The following is a 26,512-nucleotide window of genomic DNA, read 5'->3' as shown; positions in this document are numbered from 1 at the left end:
GCTATGAAGGTGGAGAAAGATCTGGAGGGGACGATGTATGAGAAACAGCTGAGGTCCCTTGGTTTGTTCAGCCCAGAGAAGAATAGACTAAGAGGAGGTCTCATGGCAGCCTGCAGCTCCTCACAGAGGAGCATAGGGGAAGTCCTGAGCTCTGCTTTCTGAAGGCAGTAGTAGGACCCGAGAGAATGGCTGTGTCAGGAGAGGGTCATGTTGGGTGTGTGGAAAAGATGCTTTACCTAAGGGCAGTGAGCGTGGAACAGGCTGCCCAGGGCAGTGAGCACAGCCCCAAGCTGCTGGAGTTCAAGGGGTGTTTGAACACCACTCCCAGAGGGATTGGATTTTGGGTGGTGCTGTGTGGAGCCAGGACTTGTACTCAGTGATCCTGGTGGGACCTTTCCAACTCAAAATATTCGATGATTATCATTTGACAGAATTCTTCTCCCTGCTTTGTGATTAACAGGCATCCACCGCTGTCCTGAAGAGAATATTATCGGTAGGGTAGATGATATTGTTGCAGATACGGAATGCATGAGTACTAATACAAAGTTGTTTTCATTTCAGTGCACATTCTGATGTTGCTTCAGGAATGAGTGATGGCAATGAGAATGTTCCAGCTTCCAGTGGGAGGCATGAAGGGAGGACTACCAAGCGTCACATGCGGAGATCTGTCCGCAGTCGCTCTCGTCATGAGAAGACTGCTAGGCCAAAACTGAGAATTCTAAATGTGAGTGGTTTTGTTTCATTTTAATTTTGGTGACTGTTTAGTACTCTTGCCACTCTGAGCATGCAGTCTGCTGTATTTCTTCTGCTTCTAGTGTTAGCGTTCCAAAAGTCATAATTAAGAGCTATTCAGAATGTTTCAGATAATAAAATTAGCTTGTTTGGCCTCTAGAGATTCCACAGACTATTTCTGAATGTTTTCTTTAATCTTATTAGTAGAGCAAAGCTAGTGACATACAAGCTAGAAAATACCAAGGAAGCATCTGGAGGTCTAGAGAAAAGTGAGGGCGAGGTAAGCTTGGTTGTATAAGCAATTGACAAATCCTCAGAAAATGTTGCTGTACTGTTTGTTAGTTTAGAGGAAGAGAATGTGTTTGTCTTAGAGCAGTACTTTTGGTCTTTCTCTGCAGACTTTAAAGTACAAACCTTATGTTCCCATGCTTTTAATTTGAACTGTTATTTTCTTTGCTTTAGGTTTCAAATAAAGGTGACCGTGTAGTGGAATGCCAACTAGAGACACATAATCGGAAAATGGTTACTTTCAAATTTGATTTGGATGGTGACAACCCTGAGGAAATAGCTTCTATTATGGTAAGATAGATTTCAGAGATGGAAAATTGAATCAAATCTTAATCACAGTAGTAATAAAAGTAGTCTTGTTATCTTACTTGCTTCCTTCTGTGTAGCACGGCCTGCCTCCTCTTTTTCTGCACTCACTTAATTGGTATGTAAGCACAGCTAGAGCCTGTCTGCACAGAGTATTATACAACACTGACACTTAGTATTACATGCTCAGTTCACACAGAACACCTGAGTCAATTTTTTACCCTAAAATTTCAGTCTTTATCAAGTATATCTGCTTTTGTTTTTTTCTTGGAAAAACTGCAGACAACTTTCTGAATGCACCAGCTTAAGTTGTTTGTGTTTTTAAGGCCAAAACATCATTAAGTCTTTGCAATTCTGCTTAAGCATTGAGTTTTTGCTGTTGTTCTCAACTGAAACAGCAAGATTTCTCCTTTAGGGAGCCTCTTTTAAGACTTGGGGAAGTCAGTAATGACTGCTGCTTTTGACTGAACTGGCCAGTGCATCTCTCAAAGAAGAACAAACAAAGCAACAGATAATGGTCAAACACAGAAGAGAACTTATCATATAAAGATATGTTTAAATGCAAGTACCATGTAGTGTGGAATAAGACCTCACACCCTTTTTTTTTAATAATTAAAATTATATTCCTGAGCTGGTACAATCTGAGTGAAAATGAGATCACTTTCAGTGTTACTGAAGTGGGGTGGAGGGTGGGTTGAAAGTGCATCATGACACAAAGCAGTATCTTTCCCCCAACTTCTTGGGCACCTATGTGGTATTTATCATTTAGCTTGGAGTGACAGCAGAATAATAGGTGGTGTGTGCTGGATTGATACTTTTTCAGAAATAACCTAATTAGTAGCACAGGAGGGCTTTCCCGCAGAAGAGGAAGAATCTGGTTCTTGGTTGTGTATGTGTATTGTCAGCGTGAATGAAGTGCCTAGGAATATATAGACAATACACATCTTACGTTGCCTCGTATCTAAATCGATACTGTGGAGGAATAAAACAATATATTTGAGAAATGAACAGACAGTTGATGAGTGCAAAATAAGTGATCTGTGCTTTCATAGTGCAAAAAGTCATTGAAAGTATAGAATCAAACCTAGACAACTTAATTCAGAACTTTATGCTCATCAGGAGGCAGAATTCTTTCCTGGGTCAGGCCGACAAGCTCAGAATTGTTGTATGAATGCTGAGTGTATTTGTTTAAGCTTATTTATTCTAACGTGAACAGCAGGATCTCTAACCAGTTGAGGAACATAATGCTTGTGTTCATGTACAGCAGGTAGACTTTTAGAAGCCAATGATTTACAGCCTCCATAGAGTAGAAGTTCAGTACAATGTGGAAGTAGAGAGCACAGAATTCATATGGAATTTTCAGTTTTTTTTATGTCTTTCTTTAAATACAGCAGTAAAATGATGTTGCAGATTTTCAGTTTGTGTGGGAAAGTCTGAAATATCAGTCTGATGAAAGTGATAATGAATGTTGTTCCACTGCAAAAAGCAAAGTAGGACAAATATTTCAGCGCTGGAAATAATTTCAGAAACAAATGATTTTTCTCCTGGATGTTATGAACTTCATTTTATGCATAATAACAGTGAAGAGAGGACAAACAGAAGTTATGTTATGGTTACTCAGTGTTCAGTATGTAATTTTGAAATACTTCGTAACAAGTAAAAATCCTGCTGCTTTGTTCTCTTTACAGGTGCAGAATGAGTTTATTTTAGCAACTGAGAGAGACTCCTTTGTAGAGCAGGTACGAGAGATCATTGAGAAAGCAGATGAAATGCTGAGTGAGGATGTAAGTGTGGAGCCAGAAGGTGATCAGGGTTTGGAGAGTATGCAGACAAAAGATGATGGCTTCATTCCAGGGTCACAGGTATGTAGAAAACAAGTGGCCTTAGCTCATTGTATTTTCAGTTTTGGGTGGTATGGTTTTGTGTAGTGCTAGCAAGAAACAAACTTTCTTTCATAAGAAATATTAAAATATTAAATATTAAAAACGAAATTAACAGCCAGAGCATCAGATCAGGATGAAAGTAAAAAAAAAACTCACTTAGAAAACTAAATAACTTAAGCCATTGTTCTTTGTCACATTCTGATACTTTTAAAGATGCTGAATCTCCTAATAGACTGCTAAACAGACCGTCTTAAATGCTGAGGCTTCTTGGGTTTGAAGTTGTGAGGCAGGATGCTAAAACCTGTAATCCTTCGTTGTTCACTAAACCCCAAGAGACTGAACTCCAGGCCCTCTACCCACTGAGCCACTAGGATTGGCTGTGTCAGTTAGAAAAGGTTTTCAAGCTGGTTACTAGGAATTGTAAGGGGTGACATTTCCCAAATCTCTGCCTTATTTCTACCAAAAACTACTCCAAAACATGTCATCCATTTACTTATCTGTGGGATATTTAACAAAATGGGCTGGACTTTCTGTTTAGAAAAAGATGCGTAGATAAGTTTGTTTCACTGATGATCCCTAAACTGAGAATCTAACACCATAGCTGACATTTGCTTAGGCAGAATTGCACTGCTCTGATAACCGTGCTTGAGTCCATGGCACTGCTTAACTTAAATGCCCACATTTCAGGGAGCTAGAGTTTTAATAACTATCATGTGGGTTTCTGTTTCAGAATAGAACTTTAAATTTTATCTTACTTTACAGAAATTAGAGTTCAAACAGCCAGATCCTACATCTTCCATGCCACAAAGAATAGGTAAGTCTTTTGTGATTTTTTTTTCCAACAGTTACCTTTCTCTATTTCAGCGGATGGGTGCTGCCCGGTTTTTATTTTATATGATGGAGTTCACATTCCATATTGCAGGTTATGTATGTTGTTGCAGCTATGTATCACTGAATATCCAACTTCTTTCTGTTTAGGGGTTCCTCCTAGCTCCTTTACCCAGGTTGTCCATTCTGCAGGAAGACGGTTTATTGTCAGCCCTGTCCCTGAAAGTCGGTTAAAAGAACAGGGCTTTTTCACCTCTCCTATTCCTGGAGGAAAAGAAACATCAGATGTGGGTAAGTTAACTACACTCTCAAATTCTGAAGGCTAAGACACGTTCTTCAAAACTGAAGTTAGTGTACCAGACTGACAAGCTTTTAAGCATCCCTTAAGTACCTGGAAGTAGGGAAATGACTGTGTTGATAAGAAGTGATAGTCTTGAGTGGTACCGTGTAGAATTCTTGCAGGAAAAAATGTTGATGGTCTTTCTGCAAGACTCTTGAAACTCGTATTTCGTATTTTCAACGCATGCCTGGATTTGTAATTTCTTGATTATGCTGGGAAGTTAACTGCCTGTCAATGGGAGGTAGTACTGTAATGAACTTTCCAAGGTGGACTGATATTTTTATGTTCTTTCAGTTGCTGCATCTCCACTACATGGTCCTGGAATGAATCTGTCCCACTCTGCGTCATCACTGAGCTTGCAACAAGCGTTCTCTGAGATTGGGCATGGTCAAATGGCAGAAGGACCTAGTACAGCTCCTCCGGTGTTTAATCAAACAATACCACCATTTCCACCTGCGCTTTCGACCATGGCAAGCAGTGGTGCACCTCCTGCATCTGTAGCTGCTCCTTCAATATCTGTTCCTTCTAGCACAGGTGTTTCTCTTCCAACTTCTGTTACGTTGCCTTCGGAAAATGCAGCTGTCGGAGTTGCACCAAGTGCAAGTGTGCCAAGCTCTGTTTCTCCACCTCCAGCCTCACAGTCTGGACAGCAGCTGTCTGGTGGTGTGGCTTCTAGTGTGAGCGCCCCTGCTTCTTTCTCCTTAACTATCACATCCCAGCCTGCTCAGTCAGTAACTGGAGACATTGCCCCTAGCATCAGCACACCAGCTTCTTTGGCACTGCCTGCTACCCAGATTCCTGGTGTCACTGGTCTTGGTGTCGTTGCACCAGCTGTGACATCTCAATCTACTGCTCAAATTGTAAGTAGTTTGGCAGCACCGCAGACGTCTGTTGCCCTGTCTCAGGCTCAGAATGTAGCTTTGCAGCTTCCTCAGCTTACCAGCAGTGGCTCTGTTTCCAATCTGGCAGAAACAACCATTGTAAGTGCTCCACAGTCACTGCCTGAGAGTGGGCAGTCCTCAGATAAGTCACAGCCCTGCAATGCAGCTGGCTTATCGCTTCCAATCTCTGCACCTTTATCGTCCTCCGTAGCAACAAGCTTATGTGGTTCAGTCACTCAGCCAGTGATACATCCCTTACTCATCCCATCAGCAATCACATCAACTCCTGTCCTATCCCAGATTCCAGGTGCAACACCTGTGTTGCCCCAGGTTCCCCTACCTGGTGTCTTACCACAGCCAGTTACTAACTTGCCTGCAGTACAGCAAACATTGATACACAGCCAGCCCCAACCAGCTCCATTACCCAATCAACCTCATGTTCACTGTCTGGAGGCTGATGCTGATGCTCAATCCAAAGCACCTGGTATTGATGATATAAAGACCCTGGAAGAAAAGCTGCGGTCTCTCTTCAGCGAACATGGTAACGTGGGAACAGCGCATCCATCAGTGTCTCTGGAGACGTCGCTGATCATGGAAACTACTGTTACTCCTGGGATACCAACCACTGTTGTTGCACCAACTAAACCCCTGACATCCGTTAGCACTTGTATACCTCCAAGCAGTTTGCCTCTTGGACCAGCTGGCTTGCCAGTTCTGACACCAGTCGCCACGCCTGGGCAAGTGATCACCCCAGTAAGCTATATTTCAGCACCAAGCAGCGTTGCAACAGCGGTAGTGAAACCAGGGACCTCTCCTTCGAAGCCCCCTCTTAGCAGGGTACCGGTAAGAAATGCAATCTTTATGTGAATATTCAGGTGTTGGAGAGAACAGACTTCTTGAACAGAATCTTTTTTTTAAAGCAGAAGTATTCAGGCTAAGGTGTCTTTGGTTATAATGTTGGAAGGAAAAATGTGTTTTATTCATTTCAAGAGGGTTTTTCTTCTGTCCATACTGAAACAAACATCCAATTCTGTGTTGTGTGTTTGAGAATTCTCTAGTGTCACTCTTCTTTTTTCATACTCTTAAACTACAAAGAGTGAAGCAACTGTGTTTTTCTTCATCAGGTCTTTCCGAAGTTGAAGTATAGGAGGTTTGCCTGAAATTGCTTTTTTATTTTATCCATAATGGTTAAAATGAGACAGGATCATTTTAAGTTTCACAAAGTAGTCAGAGAATCATAGAATCGTAGAATCATAGAATGGCCTGGGTTGAAAAGGACCTCAAAGGTCATATAGTTTCAACCCCCCTGCCATGGGCAGGGTCGCTAAGCACTAGGCCAGCCATAATTGCATGGTTTTGCTTTTTATCATTAGCCCATTCCTTGACAGCAGGGATGAACCAAACCAAATGTTTTTAAAATTCCTCTGATTACATGGTGCCTCTGTTCAGGGAAGCAAGGCAAATGGGGGGAAAATATAATTAAAGTTTCTTGCCTTGTCCAAGGGTGAATAAATGGAGAAATTCCAAGAGGCAGAACTCCTCTATGTCCCTTGCCAGCCAGACTCACGTTGTTACTTTTCCAGTTCTTTTCCCAAAAGCGAAGAGATAGATGGAGAATAGCTATGGCACTGTTCCTGTGTGTAGATATTTTTCTTAAATCAGTCCAGATATGAGCTCCACAAGAGAGCTGGTAGAATAATTTCATCAATTTGACTTACAGTGAGGAGGTTAATGCTAATTGGAAAAACATGTTATTAGATTACTGCAAAGTTTGAGGCCTGAGGGAATGTTGTAGCTGCTATGGCAGTATCTTTTGAGTATTTCCCCACCCTCTGCACATTTCTCCTTATTTCACTTGTTCTTACAGTTTTCTAGGAATTCCTTCCCATTTGTTCTGTTCCCAGCTATGCTATTCTCAGCTCATATTATTTCCCTACTTCAGATTTTCTTCCCTGAAGGTTAAGTAAAACATACTGATGCTACTGAGGGTATAGGTCTATCTCTCGTGTTACGTATTGACCTCTAAATGCACCTTTAACAAGACCACACTGAAGTAAAGTTAACGAGGGAGTAAAAGATGGGGAGGTAAAAGAAAATGAATGCAAATGAAGATTCTGGAGATTCTTACCTGTTTTTTTTTTGTTCTAACCCCTAGCAGATGTTATAAATGATATCCTTTCCTCTCACATAGCATGCAGCACTAGAATTGTGATTTGCCAATTTGGACAGCAGTTACTTTTTAAGCCCAGTGGGGCGCATCTTTTCGTTTCAAATTGTAGTCAGTTGCAAAGTAGAAAATTTCTGCCATTTCAGCAAGAACGTGTTTCAAGGAATCTGGGTGAGGAACCTAGATACAGGGCCATTCATTTATACTGAAATAAAGCTGAGAATTAAAGAAAGATCGGAAAGTTTTAAAAACTAGTCAGTCATTTAGGAATAATTGAAGCAGATAGGTTTCCTCTCAGCAAGTTTCTATAATTACAAACACTAGGATTTAAATTGAATAAATGTTTGGGATTTTTGATGTCTGTTGTGGGGAAAAATATCTCCTCTTTGACCTTTTCATTTCCAAATTACTTTGTATTTATTCAAATTTCATTTTCATTTCATGGTGTTTTTGAGCTTTTGGAGTTGTGTTTTAGTTTTTTGAGGTTTACTAAACTGTAGGGGATGGAGATGCTTTGTTTGCGATCAACTTGTTAACCTGAACACTTTTGACTTGTCTTACGAACATATTTAAAGTATATTTTGACTGTTATTTATGAACTAAAGGATTAATTTACCACAGCTTAACAAGTCACCGTATGTCAGAAACAGTAATGTCCATGTATGTGATTTCAGCATGCAGAAAAGCTGCAGTAGTGCAACTTGGCTTAATTTCTGCTGAAATATTTTGGGGGAGAAGAGATAATTGTGTCCATTATCTTAACTGGTCAGTTGTTACTGCAATCTGAACTGTTAGTTAAGCTGTGGTAACATGACAGCAGCCTAGAACTGGTTCTGCATGTTGAAGACCACAGTAGATTTTGAGCCAATGACGCACATCCAGCAGTGTTCACTGTCATAAAGGGAAGCCAGCTGACCAACACTGTAACTCAAAGGACTGTCCTGTGTTTCTGAAACTTCAAAGTTGTGGTCAAGCCTCAAGTTTACAGCTGAGAATGAGAATTGCAAATTGTGTAATGGGTCACTTAATTCCTAGGAGTTCTCACTTCCCTAACAGTGGAAATAACTAACTGGAATGTACTGTCTGACCTTGCTGGGAGGCTTTGATCTCTCATTCTAACCTTTCTAGTTTCTCTAACTCCTACCACGTATAACCTGGATGACCTGCCCCTGTCTGATTGCATGGCCTAGTCATCTTCTGTGGGTGCGCAACACCTTTCAGGTTAAAAAAAAACAAAAACAATAATACATCTGAAAATTTGTGTAAGTTGATATATATGCTTTTCACCAAGTGGAGACATCCTCAGGCATGACATTTTCTGTTCAAGTCATTGCTTGGAACTGTTTGCCAGAGGCACGTGGCCTGGTGGTGTTAACGAGCCATTAAAATAGATCTGTTGCGAGGAGGTTGAGTGCATTCTTGCAGCCTTTTATAAATAAAACCTCTTGGAAATTTAGCGTTCTTGCAGAAGAAATATTGCTGTAGCATTTCTTGCAAACTTGAAAATAAAATAACCCAGTTGCTATAATCATAGATAGAACAGCTTGCTTAAAATGGAAATTGTGACTACTCAAAGAATCTGGACTAGGGCAATGAAAGCAAAAAACTGAACAAAACTAAAACAAAACAAGCAAAGCAAAACCCACCAAGTGAAAAAAACCTCCACAGAATGAAAACAAAACAACTGAAAAACAGCCACCTATTTTAATTGTTGCTGAACTCCCCAAAGATTCTATGCTAACTTTCCAGGGAGGAAGTCTCCACAGAAAAACGTAGAGGCCTCTGTTGTAGGGCGTGACTGACCGTAACTTGGTATCTGATCTTTCGGTTGTTCCATGTCTGATGGACTCGCGTTTCCTCTTGGTTATCCGTAGGTGCTCCCAGTAGGTTCTGAACTTCCAGCTGGCACTCCGTCCAGTGAGCCGCTGCCACCTTTTCCAGGACCTTCACTAACTCAGGTGCTACACGACTCTGCAGATTTTATCTGCCTCTTTTTCTTTCAAAGGGCATGTTTCGATTAAACTCTCCATTGCATGTTATTAATGTCTGTTTTTCTTGTCTTTTGGCGTAGTAACCCCTTTTGTGTAAATGTAGTAGCGGGCAGAGTTGCTTCAACACGGTAGATTTAGCTTGTCCTTGGTCTTCTCTACCCAGTGTCTGAAGTACGGTATCAGTAATTCAGGCTTGAACTTATTTAGCGTTTTACTCTGAACCTTAGAGGTTTTTATAAAAACGTAACACAGGTGAGTTTTCTTCATACAGTGAAAAGTTACAGTAGCAAAATAACTCCTTTGAGAAGCAGTATGTACTGCGATTAATTGTTAATGTTTACACAGGATTGTTGGCTTTCAGAGTTCTTGGTTAATTTTTTTCTTTCGGTTACTACTAGGCTCTTATTCCAGTAGATTTTCAGTTCTGTAAAAGGTCTGAGAAACTCCTAATCCTAAATAGGAGTTGAAATTTAACAGTGGATTAACCTGTTGTGTGCAGCAGTGAGCTTGTATATTTTATGTGTGAATTGGACGGTTCGAGATCGTAAAGGTTTAAACTGCCCTCGCTTTGAGCTTTTAAAAAATAAGAGAAAGCGTAGATGAAAAATGTATCGAGACAAAATTGTTTTATGGATCTTCTAAATGCTGTGCAATGAGATGTAACATGGAAACAATACAGTTCAACATACCAAGAAAAGATGAAAAAATAAGCAGACAAAACCCATGACATTTTGAGATGGAAATGTGCTGCTTCTGAAGGAAGACTGAATGAACACAACTCTTTAGAACAATATTCAAGTGTATGTGGGATAGAATTGACCTCAGTTTTTTTTTTTAATTCAAACATGCATAGACATTATGGTTGAAATGGATATTTAGTGGTGCCTACATGAGGCTTAGAGTAATTTTCTTGTAATACTGACAGTACCTATGTATGTGTACTTGTGGTATTCGCCTCTTCCATCTGTGGCTTTGATCTGCACAAAATACACTTGAAATACATGTCCAGAATCTACATTTTTACTGAAACCTGTCCTTTCATAGAAAGGAATTATTCATTTAAGACTTAACTATAATTTTAAAGCATTTCCAATATGATAGCTGCAGTATGAAGACTTGTACAATACTTACTAGCATCATGGCTTTATTTCTTTTGATTTTTTTACCACTGAGACTTTTACCACGGACTGTGAGCTAACCTTGATTAAGTCCTGCTTCTTGACACATAGGTAACAATCTCCCTCTCATCTTTTGGAACAGAGCTCCTGAATTCAAGTTTTACCAATGGTAGTGCATTTAAAATGACCTGTAAGGGTCATTTTATTCTTCGCAAGCTATTCCTTTGTTGGGCTTTACAATAGCCTGTGAGAACTTTTCTGTCTGAAAGGATTTAAATTGACTGTTACACAAAGGAATAGTGGAAGAAAATTGTAAATAATTTAAACCGTGCTAAGGCAAGTTTGCTTAATGAGCTGTCATGACTTCCATTAATTCTACAGCTAAAACTGTACAAACAGAATTATGTGTATTAGGATACTAATCTTCAAAGATTCTTTTTGAAAGGATTTCCTTTTGTCTCTTAAATATGAAGAGCGTAGTAATACCTGGTTCCAAAGGCATGAATAGAGTTGAGCAGCAAGGCGTTAATAGACCCTCATTCCATTTTACAGCTTTTTATCATTCAACACTGTCTGAGCAGAAGCTGTCTTTATTCAGTAATTTCTCTGCTGACCCCAATAGATTTTTTTTTTTAAGAGAATCTGTCAGGCAAGTTTAGGGTCTAGAATAGAGGTTAGAATGGAAATAGTCTAATAAGCCAGAATTGCAAGATGCTGAAAGTTGGCATCTCATCCTGACCTGTTCGACAACGTTCTCAGTCCTCCTGATAGAACAAATGCGAGTTAGTAATACATCCATCCTCAGTCAATGAGTCTTTGCAGATGGTGTTTGTGTCCAGAGCTGCTTCTTGGTTTTCTTTTTTCTGAAAAGTATGTTTAAATCTTTGAAAGTGATAAGAGCACATCCACCATCTAGGAAGTATTATGCAGTGTGAAAAGGCAGAAATTTGTGCTCTACGAGTAAGAAAACAGAGTGAAGGGATTGCTCATTAAATTTATCGTGAAAAGGAGGGTGCCACTCTACTTGGTTTACTCATTTCTTTCTAGTAGTGTTAGCAAGCAGAATCTTGGTTCCTCCAGCTGCTGGATCCAGAAGCTTCTTTTAATACCGTTCAGCCAGTTCTTTGGAAATATGCTTTTGTTCAAGAGGGGAGAAATGCCAATTTGGTGATAATTCATCTATGTCACAAGCGGTGGTAGCAAATGGATCTGGTAACAATTGAAATAAGTCACATCTTTACTAGTTTGGGTCATCGCTTGAAATTGGTTATCTTAGTTATCATTTCCCCCAAACTCAAGGCATTTGTAACAACTAGTGTGGTCCAGCTCACTGTACTACTGCAAAAGGCTTTTCTCTTTTTACAGTAGATGTTTCTAGTAGGATTTGTGGTAAGAGGCAAAAATACAGCTCTCTTGTTTGTCACTTGCAAACAGCTTACCTAATTACAGCTCTCATTTGAACTCTAAAACCTGCCTTGGAGTGTGAGACAAAATTGGAGAAGGCTCATTTGATCAAATCTAGTTAACTGATAAGAGCATTTGCAGCTATCACATAATACTGACTAGAAAATTATTGACTTGTCTTAGAATAGGTAGGCTTGCCTTCCTTACTGATTCTGTCAGTAGCTCATTAAACAATGCTTTTTCCTTACTACCAGTTTCATAATTTGCAGTCCAAGTGCATGTCATCCCAAGACCAGTTTAGACAATTTGTCCCTCAGTTTTTGAAATTATGGGCATCTTTTTCATTTTTTTTGTGAGTTTTCTTAGTGATTTTCTTAAAGAGTTTGTCTAATCCCTATGGACAAGTCTGTAGGACCGGGACTTAGACCGTCTTTACACAGTTCTTAAGGGCAGGAGTGCAAACAGCTAGCTTTGTGAAAAACAGATGTTTCAGTTAATGTTTCTCTTCTACTTTTCCAAATGCGTTGCTTAAATTGTTTTCAGTCTTATTGTGTTGTACGTGTTAAATGTAAGCACGTAGTGAGGGGAAGATAGAAATATGGAAACTGTGCTAACTGCTCTAAGTTTTAGTATTAAATGCAACCATAGTTTCAGAAATATGTGCGTTTTCTTGAGCTGGGGCAGCTCTTTACTGTTTCCTCTCTCATCAGTCCCAGCAGCCACTGGAAGATCTGGATGCTAAGCTGAGGAGAACCCTTAGCCCAGAGACCGTCCCTGTGACATCAGCTCCTGCCTGTGTACGTGTGCTATACAGACATCCAGTAGTCTCGTGTAACTTCAGTGTTTTCTCATATTCATGCACTTAAGCCACTGCCTTTAATATCACTGCGCTAGTCCATAGACTTGTAAAATGAAAACCAAGAGTCATCTTTCAGTCTGTAGGATTGAGCCAAGCGAAATGGAGAAAATATGTAGGTTGCAATAGATTGCAACTGTATTTCCTGAGACTGGTTCTGGGATTAGTGCTTACCCCATCTTTTTTGGCAAAGCCATTAATATCGCAGAACTAAAATGGGAAGTGGCTATGAAACAAGGGGAAGGAGGGTGCTAAACTAGCAGTATGTGGGAAGTCAGTTGTAATTTAGGAGACGTGTTTAAAGTGTAAGTTTTGATTCTTAAGACTGTTAAAATTTTGATATAAAAGGATGATAGTGATAAACATTGATCTCCCAAGTGACTACTCGTGCATTACTTCTGCAGAGTAAAAGGGAGGAGGTTCTGCTGGTAGTCTTGAGTTGCAAGGCATGCGAAGTCTGTTGTTGACGTTGCTTGTTTTGGAGATGAAAAGATCTTGTGTTAGTCCTGTGATGGGTCATTCTTTAGACCTGATGGAATTAAAAGCGTTCTGTAATGTGCACTATGGTAGATTACTTGGAGTTGAATCAAACTGCTGATTCTGATTATTTTTGTTTTATTTCCCTCCTGAACTTCTAGTCTGTCCCCTCAGTAGCATCTACAGCAGTTACTGGTCTGGTGTCCACAGCAGCACAGTCCCTTAAAGAAGGTAAGACAGCCTTAGTTATTTTGGATGGTCTCTTAGCACAGAAATTTAATCCAAAATTGAAACAGACTAGAAACTTGGAAAGGTATAGCCTCTTTTACATAGTCATACAGTGACAGTTCCTTAAGAATTGTTTTTAACAACTAAACTGACATTTTCCACTGTAAACCAAGAGAGGGGAACGAAACAGGCACATTACAGTAACTCTGTTTTTAAAGCTGACTAAAATGATAAATTAAACTTTGCAAAGAATCTTCAGTATGCTCCTAAAAGTACAGCTTCACACTTTGAAGGAACTGCTTCCTATCTATTGTTATATTCTTGTCAGCAACCATAAAACTTTTCCATTTTGTGTTGTCATGCTGCAGTCTGTATTTAGGGTATCTACCCTTAATTGGAGTATTTAATTTCTATTTAGACAGGGAAAAAAAAATTGGGGACTAAACTTAAGATAGCCCCTTTGTGGTATGCTGATAGATAACTATACAGTTGAGCTCATTTTCCTACTAAAAATTGAGTTAATTTGCCTGTTAACTTTAGATAGCAACTTTCCAGTTTGCTTACTTTTACTGAATAAACCCAGCAAGATGGCCAATAGAATTAGTTTAAAAATAGAATGTTATTTCTCAGCTTTATACCCATATACTGCCAGTACGTGCAACAATAAGACTATGACCTGTTATCTAAGGATCCAGCTCTGAAGGCCTTGCACTGCTCTGAGTAAATGCTTATACTGTTTCTTTAATGTACCACTTTCTATTAAGAAATTGCAGCCAGCATTTGAAATTTATGTAGTCCCTGTGGGTATGGGATTTAAATATGTTATTTCTTAGATAAATCTCATTTGTTTTTTATTTTTTGACTACTTCACATCCCTGCTTGAAATCAAAGTGGACTTTTTATCACAGTGTAAAAGTGCACTTCTAGCAAGCGTGCTGCACAACGGAACTTTACGGAAAAATACTTAATTTTAAAATTTTAGTTGGATATTCTACATGGCAATGCTGAGAAAGGATATCAGGTTCCATGAATTCAAAGGCCTGCTATTTCTTCTCAATCCCATTCTCCTTTATTTTTCTTTTCTCTTTTTTAGGTTCAGCGTCATGTGGTGGAGAAAGCAGTGGTACAGTTTCCACAACAGGAGCTGGTGTTCTTAAGATGGGACGGTTTCAGGTAGGCTCCAGTAGACCCTTATAGCAACCTTCCAGTACCTGAATGGGCCTACAGGAGAGCTGAGTAGTGGCCTTTTATAAGGACGAGTGGAAATGGTTGTAAACTGGAAGAGTGTAGATTTAGATTAAATACCAGGAAGAAATCCTTTACTGTGAGGGTGGTGAGCCACTGGAACGGGTTGCCCAGTGAGGTTGTGGCTGTCCACTCTCTGGAAGCATTCAAGGCCAAGCTGGATGGGGCTTTGAGCAATCTGGTCTAGAGGGAGATGTTCCCCGTGTTCCAGCAGGGGAGCTGGAACTAGATGATCTCAGAGCCCTTCCAACCCGAACCATTCCATGATTCTATGTTAAACTGCCTTATTGTCAATAGAGAATCCTCACTAAGCAGTTACTGCCTGGTGCCAGCTCATTGTGCGTCTTGGAAGGTGTTCCTGATGAGAGAAAAGATCCACACTGAGCTTGTGGCTGCAGGATTTTGTGCAGACGCTCTTATTTGCTCTAGTTCAGGGCAGGGATTGCACTAGATTATACAAGGTCTGGCTTATGAATGTAGCATTCCATCTTGCCAGACCTTAACTGTTCAACTGTTCACCATGGTTTTTAATGTTAGTTGCTCTTCGGCTAACCTTGCTGGGATGTTCACCTTGTTATGTACTGTTCTTGCAGAAAGTTCTGTCTGAGTCTGCTGAGTATTTGGAGTTAATTATGCAGTTGATCTTGAACTATTATCTTATGTGGCAATGTTACTTGAAGGGGAGAAGCTTGTGGTATTCCATGGGAACTAGTTATTTCCCCCCTTCATACGGTTCTGCTACGTAATGTAAATAAGTGCATCACGTTAAGGAGAAACTTAGAAGGTCTGATTGCACTTCTATTGCAGGTGTCTGTGGCAGTGGATGATGTGCTGAAAGAGAGTGACAAACCTGAGGCTAAGCCGGTGCAATTTGAAACCACCTCCTCTGATTCCTCACCTCTTTCTGGCAGCAGTCCAGAGAGTACCCTGGTAAAGCAGGCCGGCGGGAGGAAAAGAGAGGCTGTGGCAGGTGGCATTCCTCAGCCCGTTCCTGTGCTGCAGTTGCCAGTAGATGATGGCCAGCCTACTAAGGTTGGACGCTTTCAGGTAACGACGACGACGGATCAAGTGGGGCGCTTTTCAGTGTCAAAGACTCAGGATGAGGTCACCTGTGCAGGGAGAGAGCCGATGACTCTCCCTCTCTCAGTGGACTTGGATCAAGTTGCTTCTTCAGCTGCAGCCCCTAGGAAAGAGTTGGAGTCGAGGCAGTCCCCACATATGAACGGTCCATCCTCTGAACCAGAGGCTGCTTTCTTGAGTGGAATGGCTAAGGATCTGGATGATGGCTCAGCGAGCCCAGACTCCCTCCAGGCCACAGCGTCAAAAATCAGCCTCCCTGTTCAGAGCCTCAGCAATTCCTTCAATTCTTCCTACATGAGCAGCGACAACGAGTCAGATATTGAAGATGAAGACTTGAAATTGGAACTCCGTCGATTACGGGAGAAGTAAGGCTTTTTCCTTCCCTTGTGTGTGTGTGAAATGTGTAGCAAAGGCTTAATATGAATTTATTTTCATTTCCTCTGGACTTTACTTTTCACAAAGGAAAAAAGCTAACGTTCCTAAGGAAAACTAAACCTTTGCTAAGTAGCAGGACTTACTGTCGGTGTGTACATGGGAAGTAAAATTTTTTAGTGGGAAAGAAATACATAATGATTCTAAACAACAAGTGTATTCACTTTTGGTGTTGAGTTTCTAACTTGTAATCTCAATGTGCGTGTTCATATACAGATTGCCACACCGTGGATAAATCTGTGCAGATATACAGAAGTTTCTGCATATCTCTGCAGTTCAGTAGATAGTGGAAATATTGGTGTCTCTCTTAAAATACCAAACAACTTTGCATTTCTAATGAGTGTTTCTGGTATTCTCCACTTCTTGGAGAATCCCTGTTGGTTTAGAAGAAAATTGAGAAGTCAGAGAATGTGACTTACACTGAAAGCTGTCCTAAAGATCAGCTGTGGCAGCTACTATGCAAAAGATGCTGCATTACAAATGTTGAAGCCTGCAAGGTTGTATATCTCAGAAGATGACTGTTCTAGCTACTCCTGTAGCATTTATGATGAATGATTTGATCTTCTGCGCTTGCTGTATGTTCTTTTTAGGATATCTGTTTTTACTGGTTTAGTGATTGCAACACCGGAAACTTTGTATTGGAATTCTTAGTCAGCGTTAGACCAAATGGAAAAAGTGTTCTGCTGTATGCACTCCGTGGTTATTTGTGGAAGGGATTTATTTCGTCTGCTCTTAAACGTTTATGGGAGTTTGACCAAACAAACTGGTCAAGCCTGACTGGAGGGGAGGGATTGTATTCATACAGGTATGTGCATACGGTTTTTTAAGTAATACTCTTGTAACTTGTTAGGCACCTTAAAGAAATCCAGGAGCTGCAGAGTCGCCAGAAACAGGAGATTGAATCGCTATACACAAAATTAGGAAAGGTCCCACCTGCAGTCATCATTCCTCCTGCTGCACCCCTTTCAGGAAGGAGGAGACGGCCCACTAAAGGAAAGAGCAGCAAATCCAGTCGCAGCAGCTCCCAGGGGAATAAGAGCCCACAGCTGTCAGGTAAGGCTTTCTCATTTATTTCTTTTAATAAGATAGAACTGACAGTGTGCTACCAATCACTTTCAGATTGACACGGTTCCTCTGCTATGTGCTGCTCTGCCCACTCCAACCTTGATGTCCGCTGCCTGGACTACAAAGTCTTCAGGAATGGGGCATAAACTGTTCTTGTTTTCTCCTGGAACTGATTTTATAGAATGGGACTGGTATCTTCATTCATCTTCAAAAATGATTCTTCCTACTTAATAGCACTTCTTAAGCATGACATTGCCAGAAGTTAAAGTCACAGTTGATGGATGTTGAAGTATTGAATTTTTATGGAGTCGCAATTCTTTGTACTTAGCAAATTGAAAAGATCTCAGTTATCAAGACTTCATTTCTTTCACTAAAACAATTTTTTATAATAAATTGAAAAATAGTTCTGTGCCAGAATGACGTGGATGTCAGATCCTTGTTATGTATCTGTACATGTCACTCAAATCCTGCGCCTGAGCAGAAAGATTTGTTACTATGTGCTGACTTTGTCAGTCACGTGTCAAGCAGCAGGGTCTGTATTCAGTCACACTGTGCTCATTTCTGGTTTATTGCATGATAGAGGAACTCTGTGTGGATGGGTGACAGTGAACTAGCACTAAGTTTCCTATTCTCTAACGAACTGGTATAGTCCTTACCCTGACTCTCTCTCACCTGGAATTGTCAAGTCCAGAGGATGAATATACTTCCCCCACCCCTGCGTTTTTCCTCCATTACTACCATAATAACTCACTCGTACATTCTCCTGTTTTCAATCCTCTCCCTTGGCTGCACCACAAAAACCTTAGAAAATGACATGGGGAAACTGTAACGTTCAATGTGTTTTGCCTTCATTCTTCTTCCAGGCAATTTGTCAGCTCAGAGTGCACCATCAGTCTTGCCCCCACAGCAAACTCTTCATCCTCCTGGTAGCGTGCCTGAGACTGGACAGAACCATTTGTTACAGCCCCTCAAACCTTCACCTTCCAGCGAAAACCTCTATTCTGCCTTTACCAGTGATGGTGCCCTTTCAGTACCAAGCCTTTCTGCACCAGGCCAAGGTAAGACTTGAAACGGATTTAGTGTGAAATAACGATCTACTTGATGCCACGTGGTGCTTAATAAAAATCATAAAGTAGCCTGGGAATTCAACCCCAATGCATGCAAAATGATAAGGATGTATGTTTTGAGACTACATTTCTAGCTTCTCACAGAAACAGAATGTGTTGAGATTGTTAAGATAATTAATGTATAGCATGTGGCCCTGTCTGCTATAATGAAAACGCTGAGGACAACACAAAAGAAAGCAGTGCAGTGGCAGCAAGCAATGTTCTTCTGACCTGGGGGGAAAAGGTGTTGGCTGAAAGGGTGAGGAGATGAAGGAGAGAGGTGGGTTTAAATGTGAGATTAAGGAAGGGGCAGAATAGCTTTGTTGGTAATTAGGTAATTGAAATGGTAGGAAAATCAGAAGACTAGCTCCTTTTAGAATTCAAAACTGCTGTGACTGTTCCTGTTAACAATTTTTTTGGTCAAAAAAAAAAACCAAAAAGGGAAAAAAAAACAAAAGGGAAAGAGAATTTATGCATTAAGGAGTTATCCTGGGCATCAGCATAGGATGGAGTGGTGTAGGAATACAATGTTCATTTTACTCAGGTTGTGGATTGCTTAAGTAGTATCAAATCATTTCTCAATCAGCCCTGACTCATTTTGGAGGGAGGACTGTTTTTCTTGTCAGTCGCTAGAGGTGATGGTTCGATTCTTTTGCTTCTATGAACATAGTTGCTTCAGTTTTTTATGCTTTACCATCTTTTTGAAAAGCTTTACCATAGGCTGATTAAATGCATCAAGTCAAACAGATGTTTTTGCTGAATTTGGAGAAGTACAAATGGAAAACAGAAATGGACTTTCTGAAGGGATTTTTGGAAGATTTTCTGTAGAGATTTTTGTATTGAACTGTTCAAGTATTTTGGAGCTACTTGCACCTCCCTGTATCTAGAGCTGTACAGTATCTTTTACGATTAGATGCTTCTGCTGGCATTTGGCTTTCCTACCGATGGAAAGCCCATTGCTGGGTTATAAACCAGAGGTTAACACAGCAAACCTGGCCTCGTGTCCACAGTATGAAGGCGAGTCTCTTCACTCCTTACGTTGTCTGCATACTCCCTGGTCCACTCTTTGAAGCTTACTCTTGTGTGCCATGTTAATGCATTTCACCCTTCCAACCTCAAGTTGCTAACATCTTGTAGTGGTGTTGTGTCTCTTCTCCTCTCCTTTCTCTGTTCTTCCCGTTTTTGTTTTCTCACAGGCTGTGCGAAGTTTAACTGTGCATCTGAGAGAGTGACGTTCAAGCCTGGTGGCAGGAGGACCCGATTTCTGAGTACGCCCTGCTTGGCTCTTTGTGTGTAACACCTTTACTCCTTCCTTGTCTTTTTGTTTTGTTTTGTCTTTTTGTTTTCTTCTGCTGCTTGGATCTGTCTCATGCAGCCCATCCTCATCTGCCGCCTTGTATTCCCTTGCATTCCATGGCTAGGCTGAGTTGCTCTTAGCATACCTTTAGAAGTTTGGGTTCTCGTGTCAGGTATTCTCTTTTAAAATTGTTTTAACAAACACTGATTTCTCTAAGCCTTTGGTGTAAACTTTTCTGGGCGGGTCAGTGAAATGGCAGAAATGGAGGTTGGCTTGCCAGATGTGGCACACTGGGCCTTTTCTTTTGCCCTGCTTAGTAATTATATATACATTATATATATATTAGCTACCATGTGACCTGGAGGGGAACTATTCTTTCCTAGGGCAACAGTGAGGAAGATTTGTTTCCCAAATTGTTCCTTTGCTGGGCACTGATGGCGGAGGGAATGTGTTGCTTCCTTCCAGCAGTGTGCTTACTGAGCACGTTGGGTATTTTTATGCATGCTGTCAGCACCAGTGCTGATCACGGTGCACTGATGCCACCCATAGGCAGTTAACATTGACTTCTTGTGTTCATTAGCAAATGAAGAGTTAAAGATTGAAGCTTCAAAGTATTTATAGAATATTTTTGGGTCAACTCAAATAGGCCACGGATTTAGAAGCACTTACTGTGTATTGGAGACAGGCTAAATGTGATGCAGATAGCAGTGCAGGTGGGAGAGACAGCCATCTTCAGACATCCTGTCAATCTTAGCAAGTTACCTCACAGCCTTTCTCCACATCCTTTCACTGGTGCTTAAATTAGGCCAGATTAAAAAGAGAGCCTCAAACTTCTGATGTGATTGTCTGAAGTAACAATGTGCTTGAGCTAAGGCTGCTGCTGCAATGCTTTTTTTTTGGGGAGTGCTGCGACATCTGCCATGCTGCTGCTGCAGGCTGAACCCTTTGAATGCTCTGACGTTTGTTTCCCAGACTCCAGAATGACTTGATAAGAGAGCTCCAAGTGCTGAAAAGAGGCCATCTCTGAAACGAGTTGCTGCACTGCCTAACGTACCATGCATCTGTAGCATCTGTCTCACTGCAGTTGGCAGCCAGAGAATTGTGTGCAGGAATCAGAGCTGGCCTTCTGCAGAGACAGCCACAATGCAGCCTGCATGATCCTCCAAGGCAGCAGTCAGAGAGGGGAGACGTATTTGGAGCTGCTGAATTTTGCAGTTATACCTCATTGGATTTTAGATATATTACTGTGCAGATGTGCAGTAGCAGACGTCTGCAGTTCAAAGACTTAACAGCTCCTTTCTTGGATATAATTAATATGCTTACCAAAGCTAACTTTAAAATCCTCTTGATTGTCCCATCCTTTTTTGGGGTGGAGAGTATAATGAACAACCACTTACTTCTGGAATTGACTAATGAACTGAGCACGAGAGTATCATATATTCCTAAGGCTCTGGCCTGCTGCAAACTGTACACCATCTGGCACTAGGAGTATATTGGCATGTATGTCCCCTGCCTGTGGGGCTGGTGCTAAGAGAAATGGATTCTTTTGGAAACATGTGTTGTAGCTGTCCTGCAAAAGCAGGTCATGCTCATAAAGGCATGGCACAGCTTGGCTTGACACTTGGCTCATGGCAGGCTGCTTGCTTCCTGGAGTCTTGTCCTTCAAGTGCTATTGCACACCGTTGTGGAGAGTGACAACTGGAAAAGATGCTGGGTTTGAATCAGCAGCATTGAGGAAACAGTGCAGTAATTGATGCTTGTGACCGTGCAGGGGGAGAAATAGAGTGGTACAGCCTGGCAAGGAAGGTTTGTCCCACAGATCTGGGAAGACCTGAAAGGACAAGGTGACAAACCACAAGAGTGTTTGGCTTGTCAAATTCTGCTCATTTTGTGACAGTCAGACTTGAGAGCTTGAGCCCTGACAAAAACCTAAGATGTACTCACTTTGCTTCTGTAGTAAACAGCCAATTGAAACCGTGATGTCCCCTGCCGTTTTTCACCGCAGTTTGGGAATTCTGAAATTCTGAGAAAGAAATGCAGGAGGCCAAACCATTTCTTTTTCTGAAAGTACAGCTCTTGAAACTGTCAGAGCAATCTTGGGCTTTTTCCTAGAACATACCAGAATCTCGGAGAGCCCTGCTGTGCCATGCCCTCTGTTTCTCACCGAGCTTTTCGTACTGTTTGCTGATACTAAACATTTCTCACTGTTTCTCTTATCTTTAACAAATGACTCTCTCTTTGTGCTTCAGGGAAGATGGTGAAAAAAGTCTGTCCTTGCAACCAGCTCTGTAGTAATTATCTTATTTCTGTTATCTCCAACTCCTGACTGTAAAGCTATTCATTGGCTTCTTCTGGTCACCGAAGCCTTGCCTCCCTGACTCTGTCTCCAGCACAGCGTTTGTCTGTCTGTGTTATGCCCTCTAATGTGTAGTCCGTTAGTGTATCCACGTAGCATGGCTCTTACCTTTGCAGAAAAGTGGAGGCAGAGCCTCACCTTCCCTGTGCAACTCCTTGCTCACTGCTAATGACAGTGAATTGAGCATCGGGGACAGCTGCTCGCTGCAAAGTGCTAATGCTGTACCTTTGAGCAGCTGGTTTCTTTACCTATCTGATGGGTTCTTGCCACCTCAGTGACAGCTCTAAGGGCACAGAGTCCTTCAGCATTGCAAGAGTAAGCCATCCAATTTCTATCCGTGTCCAAAAGTAAGAGATGTGTAGAAAAGCCTGCGTATGGGTCATGTCATTGAACACTTTTTAAAGGTGCCTTTTGACTGTTGGCTTGTGATGAGATTTAAAAAATAAAAAATAAATAAAATAAATAATAAAAAAGAGGGGGGAGGGTATGAAATGAAGGCACTGTAGGTAGCAGGCTGGAGGAGAAGCCTGTTTCACTTCAGGTCACTCACATCAGAGCAGGATGGGGATGGCTGCTGTGACCAAGCAGGAATGCGGGGGTTTGTTTCCATTAAATGCCACAAATTGAAACACTTTCTTCTCAGACTCTTCTGGATGGCAGCTTCAGTAGGTGGTAACTACATCAGGGCTAAAATGTGAAGTTCCTAAGAAGTCAGTTTTTACACTGACACTATGGGAACTCCAGTAGTTTCATAGCTCACCTCTAATAGCATAGGCTGGTCTGCCACAGCTTGTCTGTGACCGAGATTGGAGTTCCATAATAAAATCACTTTTTAGACAAAGCTCTTTGCCCCCCACCTTTCCTACCTACCGTAAACCCTGAACTAAACTGTGAGCCAGTCCTCCTCAAGAACACTTGAGCTTTCCTAAATTATTTTTCACATCTCTGGATGAACACACTGTAGTATTTCTTGATTAACTCTGTCATTTGCATGGCCTGAAGAGGTTTTCAGCATAGAGCCACGATCCCAGGTTGTCAGCCGTGCATTTACTGATTAATAAATATGAGAGATGAGATGATCTTGGCCATCGTGAAGAGTATGAGAGTGAGTGTGTCAAGCCCTGCATGAACCCTCATGGTGGACTGTGGTTGTTACTGATTTCGACACTTCATCTTGAGTACCTCTGTTGTTTTTGCCTGTTCTGTCTTTAATTGCACCTTCTTTTTTTGGTCACTGTTCTTACTAAAGTAAGACGTGGTGCATGCTTCAAGTTTTTATTATTTTATTGTAGATTTTTCCTTGCCACCTTACGGTGTGTTTCTGTTAGCGTTCATCTGAGCTGCAGCTGCGCTCCCTGGTCAGGGAACACTATTCTCTCCTTCCCTGTGCACTGTTGCATGCCTCTGCCTGCCTGTAACAGCTGCTGCCCCTCTCGTGAGCACTCTCACTGGGAGCCACCTCCATGCTTGAGCTGGAACTGGGGGGAGGGAGGTGTGTCGTTCCCTCATCGCGCTACCAGAGGCGGTAACACTGCTTATTTGTCCTGCGTAGTAAGTATGTCACCTTCCTAATCCACTCCTTAATATAAAGCATTCCTGCAGGGGTTTGGAGCCAGTTTGTTCTTTGATGCCATGGTTGCAAGGAGTGTGGCTGCTAGCCAGGGAGGGTAGCGCAGAGGAATTAGGATCATAGGAATGTTAAGGTTGGAGAAGACCACTAAGGTCATTCAGTTCAACCATCAGCCCATCCCCACCGTGCCCACTGACCACGTCCCTCTGTGCCACATCCACGCGGTTCTTCAACACCTCCAGGGGCAGTGACTCCCCCACCTCCCTGGACAGCCCGTGCCAGTGCAGCACCACTCCTTAGAAATTAGCTGTCAGACAGGAGACACCAACTCTTGTCATTTGGCCTTGGCAGTGTAGATGATTGTATTTGCTAGGACTTTAGATATTCCATTTTTAATCAGTTTTCTCCAGAAATTTTGCTGTATGCTCACGTTTTCCTGGGCTTCCCAACTGCAGCTGACAGAGCAAGCAAGTAGGAATATGTGAGGATATTTGAAAACCAGCTGGATGAAGACACAGTGAATGCAGGGTCAAGCTCTGCACTGACGAGGAACTTATTTTTATTGTGTTTAATTAGTTTTGAACTAAATGAATTTGAGAAGTGTAGATCCATCCTGCCTTCCCCATGGACCTACTGGTCCCACATCTGGAATGAAGATACTGCTGGGAGCTTAGAGTTTACCCGATAATGAACAACCTTGGCTACTGCTGTGCTAGCTGTCTTGTGAAAAGCTTCATTTAGAGTGAAGTTGCTGGCTCACAAGTGTGAGGTGCTGAGTGAGGCTGCTAAACGCAAAACTTGTGGATGTTTTCTGCAGGCTGCTATTCAGCAAACTTTCTCGAAGGACCAAATTGCCAGCATTCATGTGAAGGTTTTTTGTTCTTGTCATCGACACAGTGCAACAGAAAAACGTGTCAAAGCACATCTAAGGAGCTGGTCCCATTTCTGCCTTCTTGAAGCTGTATTAGTCATTTGCATCTGAAATGCATATTCTTCTGACTAGGAAATCTGAACATAATGGCAAAAAAAAAATAAAAAATAAAGCTTTCAGAGGCAAAAAGCAAAATTTAACACAGTGCAGACTTTCCCTGCTGATCCTCACTCTTTAGTGGATGAAGACAGTCTGTCTGGTTATCCTCAAGTGTGGCAGCTATTGGAAACAACAGTGGCTGTTTCTCACTGTGGCTTTTTGTGTAATCTGAGTGAATTTTTCTTCTTTGTTTTATGAAGTGGAGATAATTTTCTACAGAGCAGCTGGCTGTGCTGATCGTAGTACTCCTCATTCAGCATCCAGCTTTGTCCTCTGAGGTGGAATTGACTTGTGCCGGTAGTGGTTGCTGCTAATTAAAAGGTATAGGATGAAAGAATGACATGACTACTGTCATTTGGTGCTGAAATCTAATCTCCTTTTTTCTTCTATGAAGACCTATAGGCTGCTACTGTTCCCTTGTAAAGATGGCTACTTGCAGGACTTCTTGAAGGACACACCTGTGAAATATTAATAACCAGAGAAAATGCCTGTAGGATTCTTTGTAGTTCCTACTTCAGCTTGTCTTGGAATTGAAACCTAGACTTCATCTGCATGGCATTTCTACTGGCTCTCTTGTTGTACCATTGCCACGATTATTAAATATACTGGAGGAAGCTGATCTTGAACCCAAATTTTGACTCCTGTTTCTTATATTTTTAGGGACCAGTAGCACTAATGCAGTCGGGGCTACAGTGAACAGCCAGGCACCCCAGTCTCAGCCTACTGCAATTGCCTCTAGCCGAAAAGGGACTTTCACGGACGACCTGCACAAGCTGGTAGATAACTGGGCCCGAGACGCCATGAACCTGTCCGGCAAGAAAGTTGGCAAAGGGCATAGCAACTATGAGGTAAGACTTAACCCGTGAATGTTTAGGGGGAAAAACTATCGGGTGTCATTGCTATCTCAGAGTGTCAAACAGTTAAGAGTACGGTTACCGTGTCGCCTGGGCAACCGCGCTACAAAAATGTCGGATTAACCTTGTACGTGCAGGATTATATTGCGTGCCTTGGAAGAGAAAGAGGGATGAGTGAAGAGTGAGGCGGTGGTGTGTTCTCGCAAACAGCCATTTGGAACGGCCTGAGGGGATAGCCAGTGGTTTTTAAGCACGGTTGTATAACTCGGAGGTTGGATTTTCTTTCAGGGCCCTGGAATGGCAAGAAAATTCTCGGCACCAGGTCAGCTCTGTATCTCTATGACATCTTCCCTGGGTGCGACGCCCATCTCTGCAGCATCAGCTACCTCTTTAGGTCCCTTCACGAAGGCCATGTGCCCTCCGCAGCAGTACGGTTACCCAGCAGCATCTTTCGCCGCTCCGTGGAGTGGGACGAGTGGTCCGGCACAGCCGCCACTTGCCCAGTTCCAGCCCGTAGGTGCCGCGTCTTTGCAAAGCTTCAACATCGGCGGTTTGCAGAAATCCATCAGCAACCCTCCGGGCTCCAACCTGCGGACCACTTAGCCCTGCGGAGACCGTGCTGGCTAGACCTCGGGACAGGACGTGGGGAGGAGGGAGATGGGGCCCTTTGTCAACTCCTAGTGCTGCAATGAAATGAACTGGTGGCTTGCCAGACTGGGAATGAATTTCTCTTTTCCACCCATTGCTGTTAACTTTCTGTAAAGGGGGAGGAGGATGGTCGGCCTCCTTACGATGGGACAGTTCTTCCGACTCGAGGGGCCCTGCTCTTGTGCGAAGCGAGAGCTGTGAAGATTGGTCACGGGGGCGGTTACCGCAGTCTTGCCGTAACATTTCTCTGGTTTGAGGCTGAATCCGCGTATGTGGAGATGGGAGAGCTGAATCCTAGCATGAGGCTTTAGCACACTTCTCTCCCTGAAG

At 42.0% G+C, this 26,512-nt stretch overlaps 1 protein-coding gene across 7 annotated transcripts in view; it reads left to right on the top strand.

Moving 5' to 3' along the window:
- WNK1 (WNK lysine deficient protein kinase 1) overlaps positions 1 to 26,297 on the top strand; it is a 97,428-nt gene extending 71,131 nt beyond the window's left edge. For 4 of the 7 annotated variants that reach the window (XM_065742557.1, XM_065742556.1, XM_065742552.1 and 1 more), the window contains 17 exons: positions 562 to 724; positions 1,195 to 1,311; positions 3,015 to 3,188; positions 3,972 to 4,023; positions 4,188 to 4,328; positions 4,672 to 6,101; positions 9,300 to 9,383; positions 12,649 to 12,735; positions 13,433 to 13,502; positions 14,593 to 14,672; positions 15,552 to 16,189; positions 17,107 to 17,309; positions 18,185 to 18,379; positions 19,624 to 19,716; positions 21,974 to 22,015; positions 25,341 to 25,528; positions 25,823 to 26,297. In XM_065742557.1, the coding sequence (XP_065598629.1) occupies positions 562 to 724; positions 1,195 to 1,311; positions 3,015 to 3,188; positions 3,972 to 4,023; positions 4,188 to 4,328; positions 4,672 to 6,101; positions 9,300 to 9,383; positions 12,649 to 12,735; positions 13,433 to 13,502; positions 14,593 to 14,672; positions 15,552 to 16,189; positions 17,107 to 17,309; positions 18,185 to 18,379; positions 19,624 to 19,716; positions 21,974 to 22,015; positions 25,341 to 25,528; positions 25,823 to 26,137 (4,072 nt within the window). In that variant the 3' untranslated portion in view covers positions 26,138 to 26,297. The remainder of the gene's footprint in view (positions 1 to 561; positions 725 to 1,194; positions 1,312 to 3,014; positions 3,189 to 3,971; positions 4,024 to 4,187; positions 4,329 to 4,671; positions 6,102 to 9,299; positions 9,384 to 12,648; positions 12,736 to 13,432; positions 13,503 to 14,592; positions 14,673 to 15,551; positions 16,190 to 17,106; positions 17,310 to 18,184; positions 18,380 to 19,623; positions 19,717 to 21,973; positions 22,016 to 25,340; positions 25,529 to 25,822) is intronic. The other 3 variants (XM_065742554.1, XM_065742553.1, XM_065742555.1) reach the window with 3 other exon arrangements.
- The last annotated feature ends 215 nt before the right edge of the window (positions 26,298 to 26,512 follow it).

This window comes from Cyrtonyx montezumae, unplaced genomic scaffold (genome assembly GCF_038088225.1).
Source record: "Cyrtonyx montezumae isolate F1298 unplaced genomic scaffold, pur_monq_1.0 scaffold_3, whole genome shotgun sequence".
NCBI classification, from domain to species: Eukaryota; Metazoa; Chordata; class Aves; order Galliformes; family Odontophoridae; genus Cyrtonyx; species Cyrtonyx montezumae.
The sequence above is the reverse complement of the archived record's forward strand: the minus strand, read 5'-3'. Positions and strand labels throughout refer to the sequence as shown.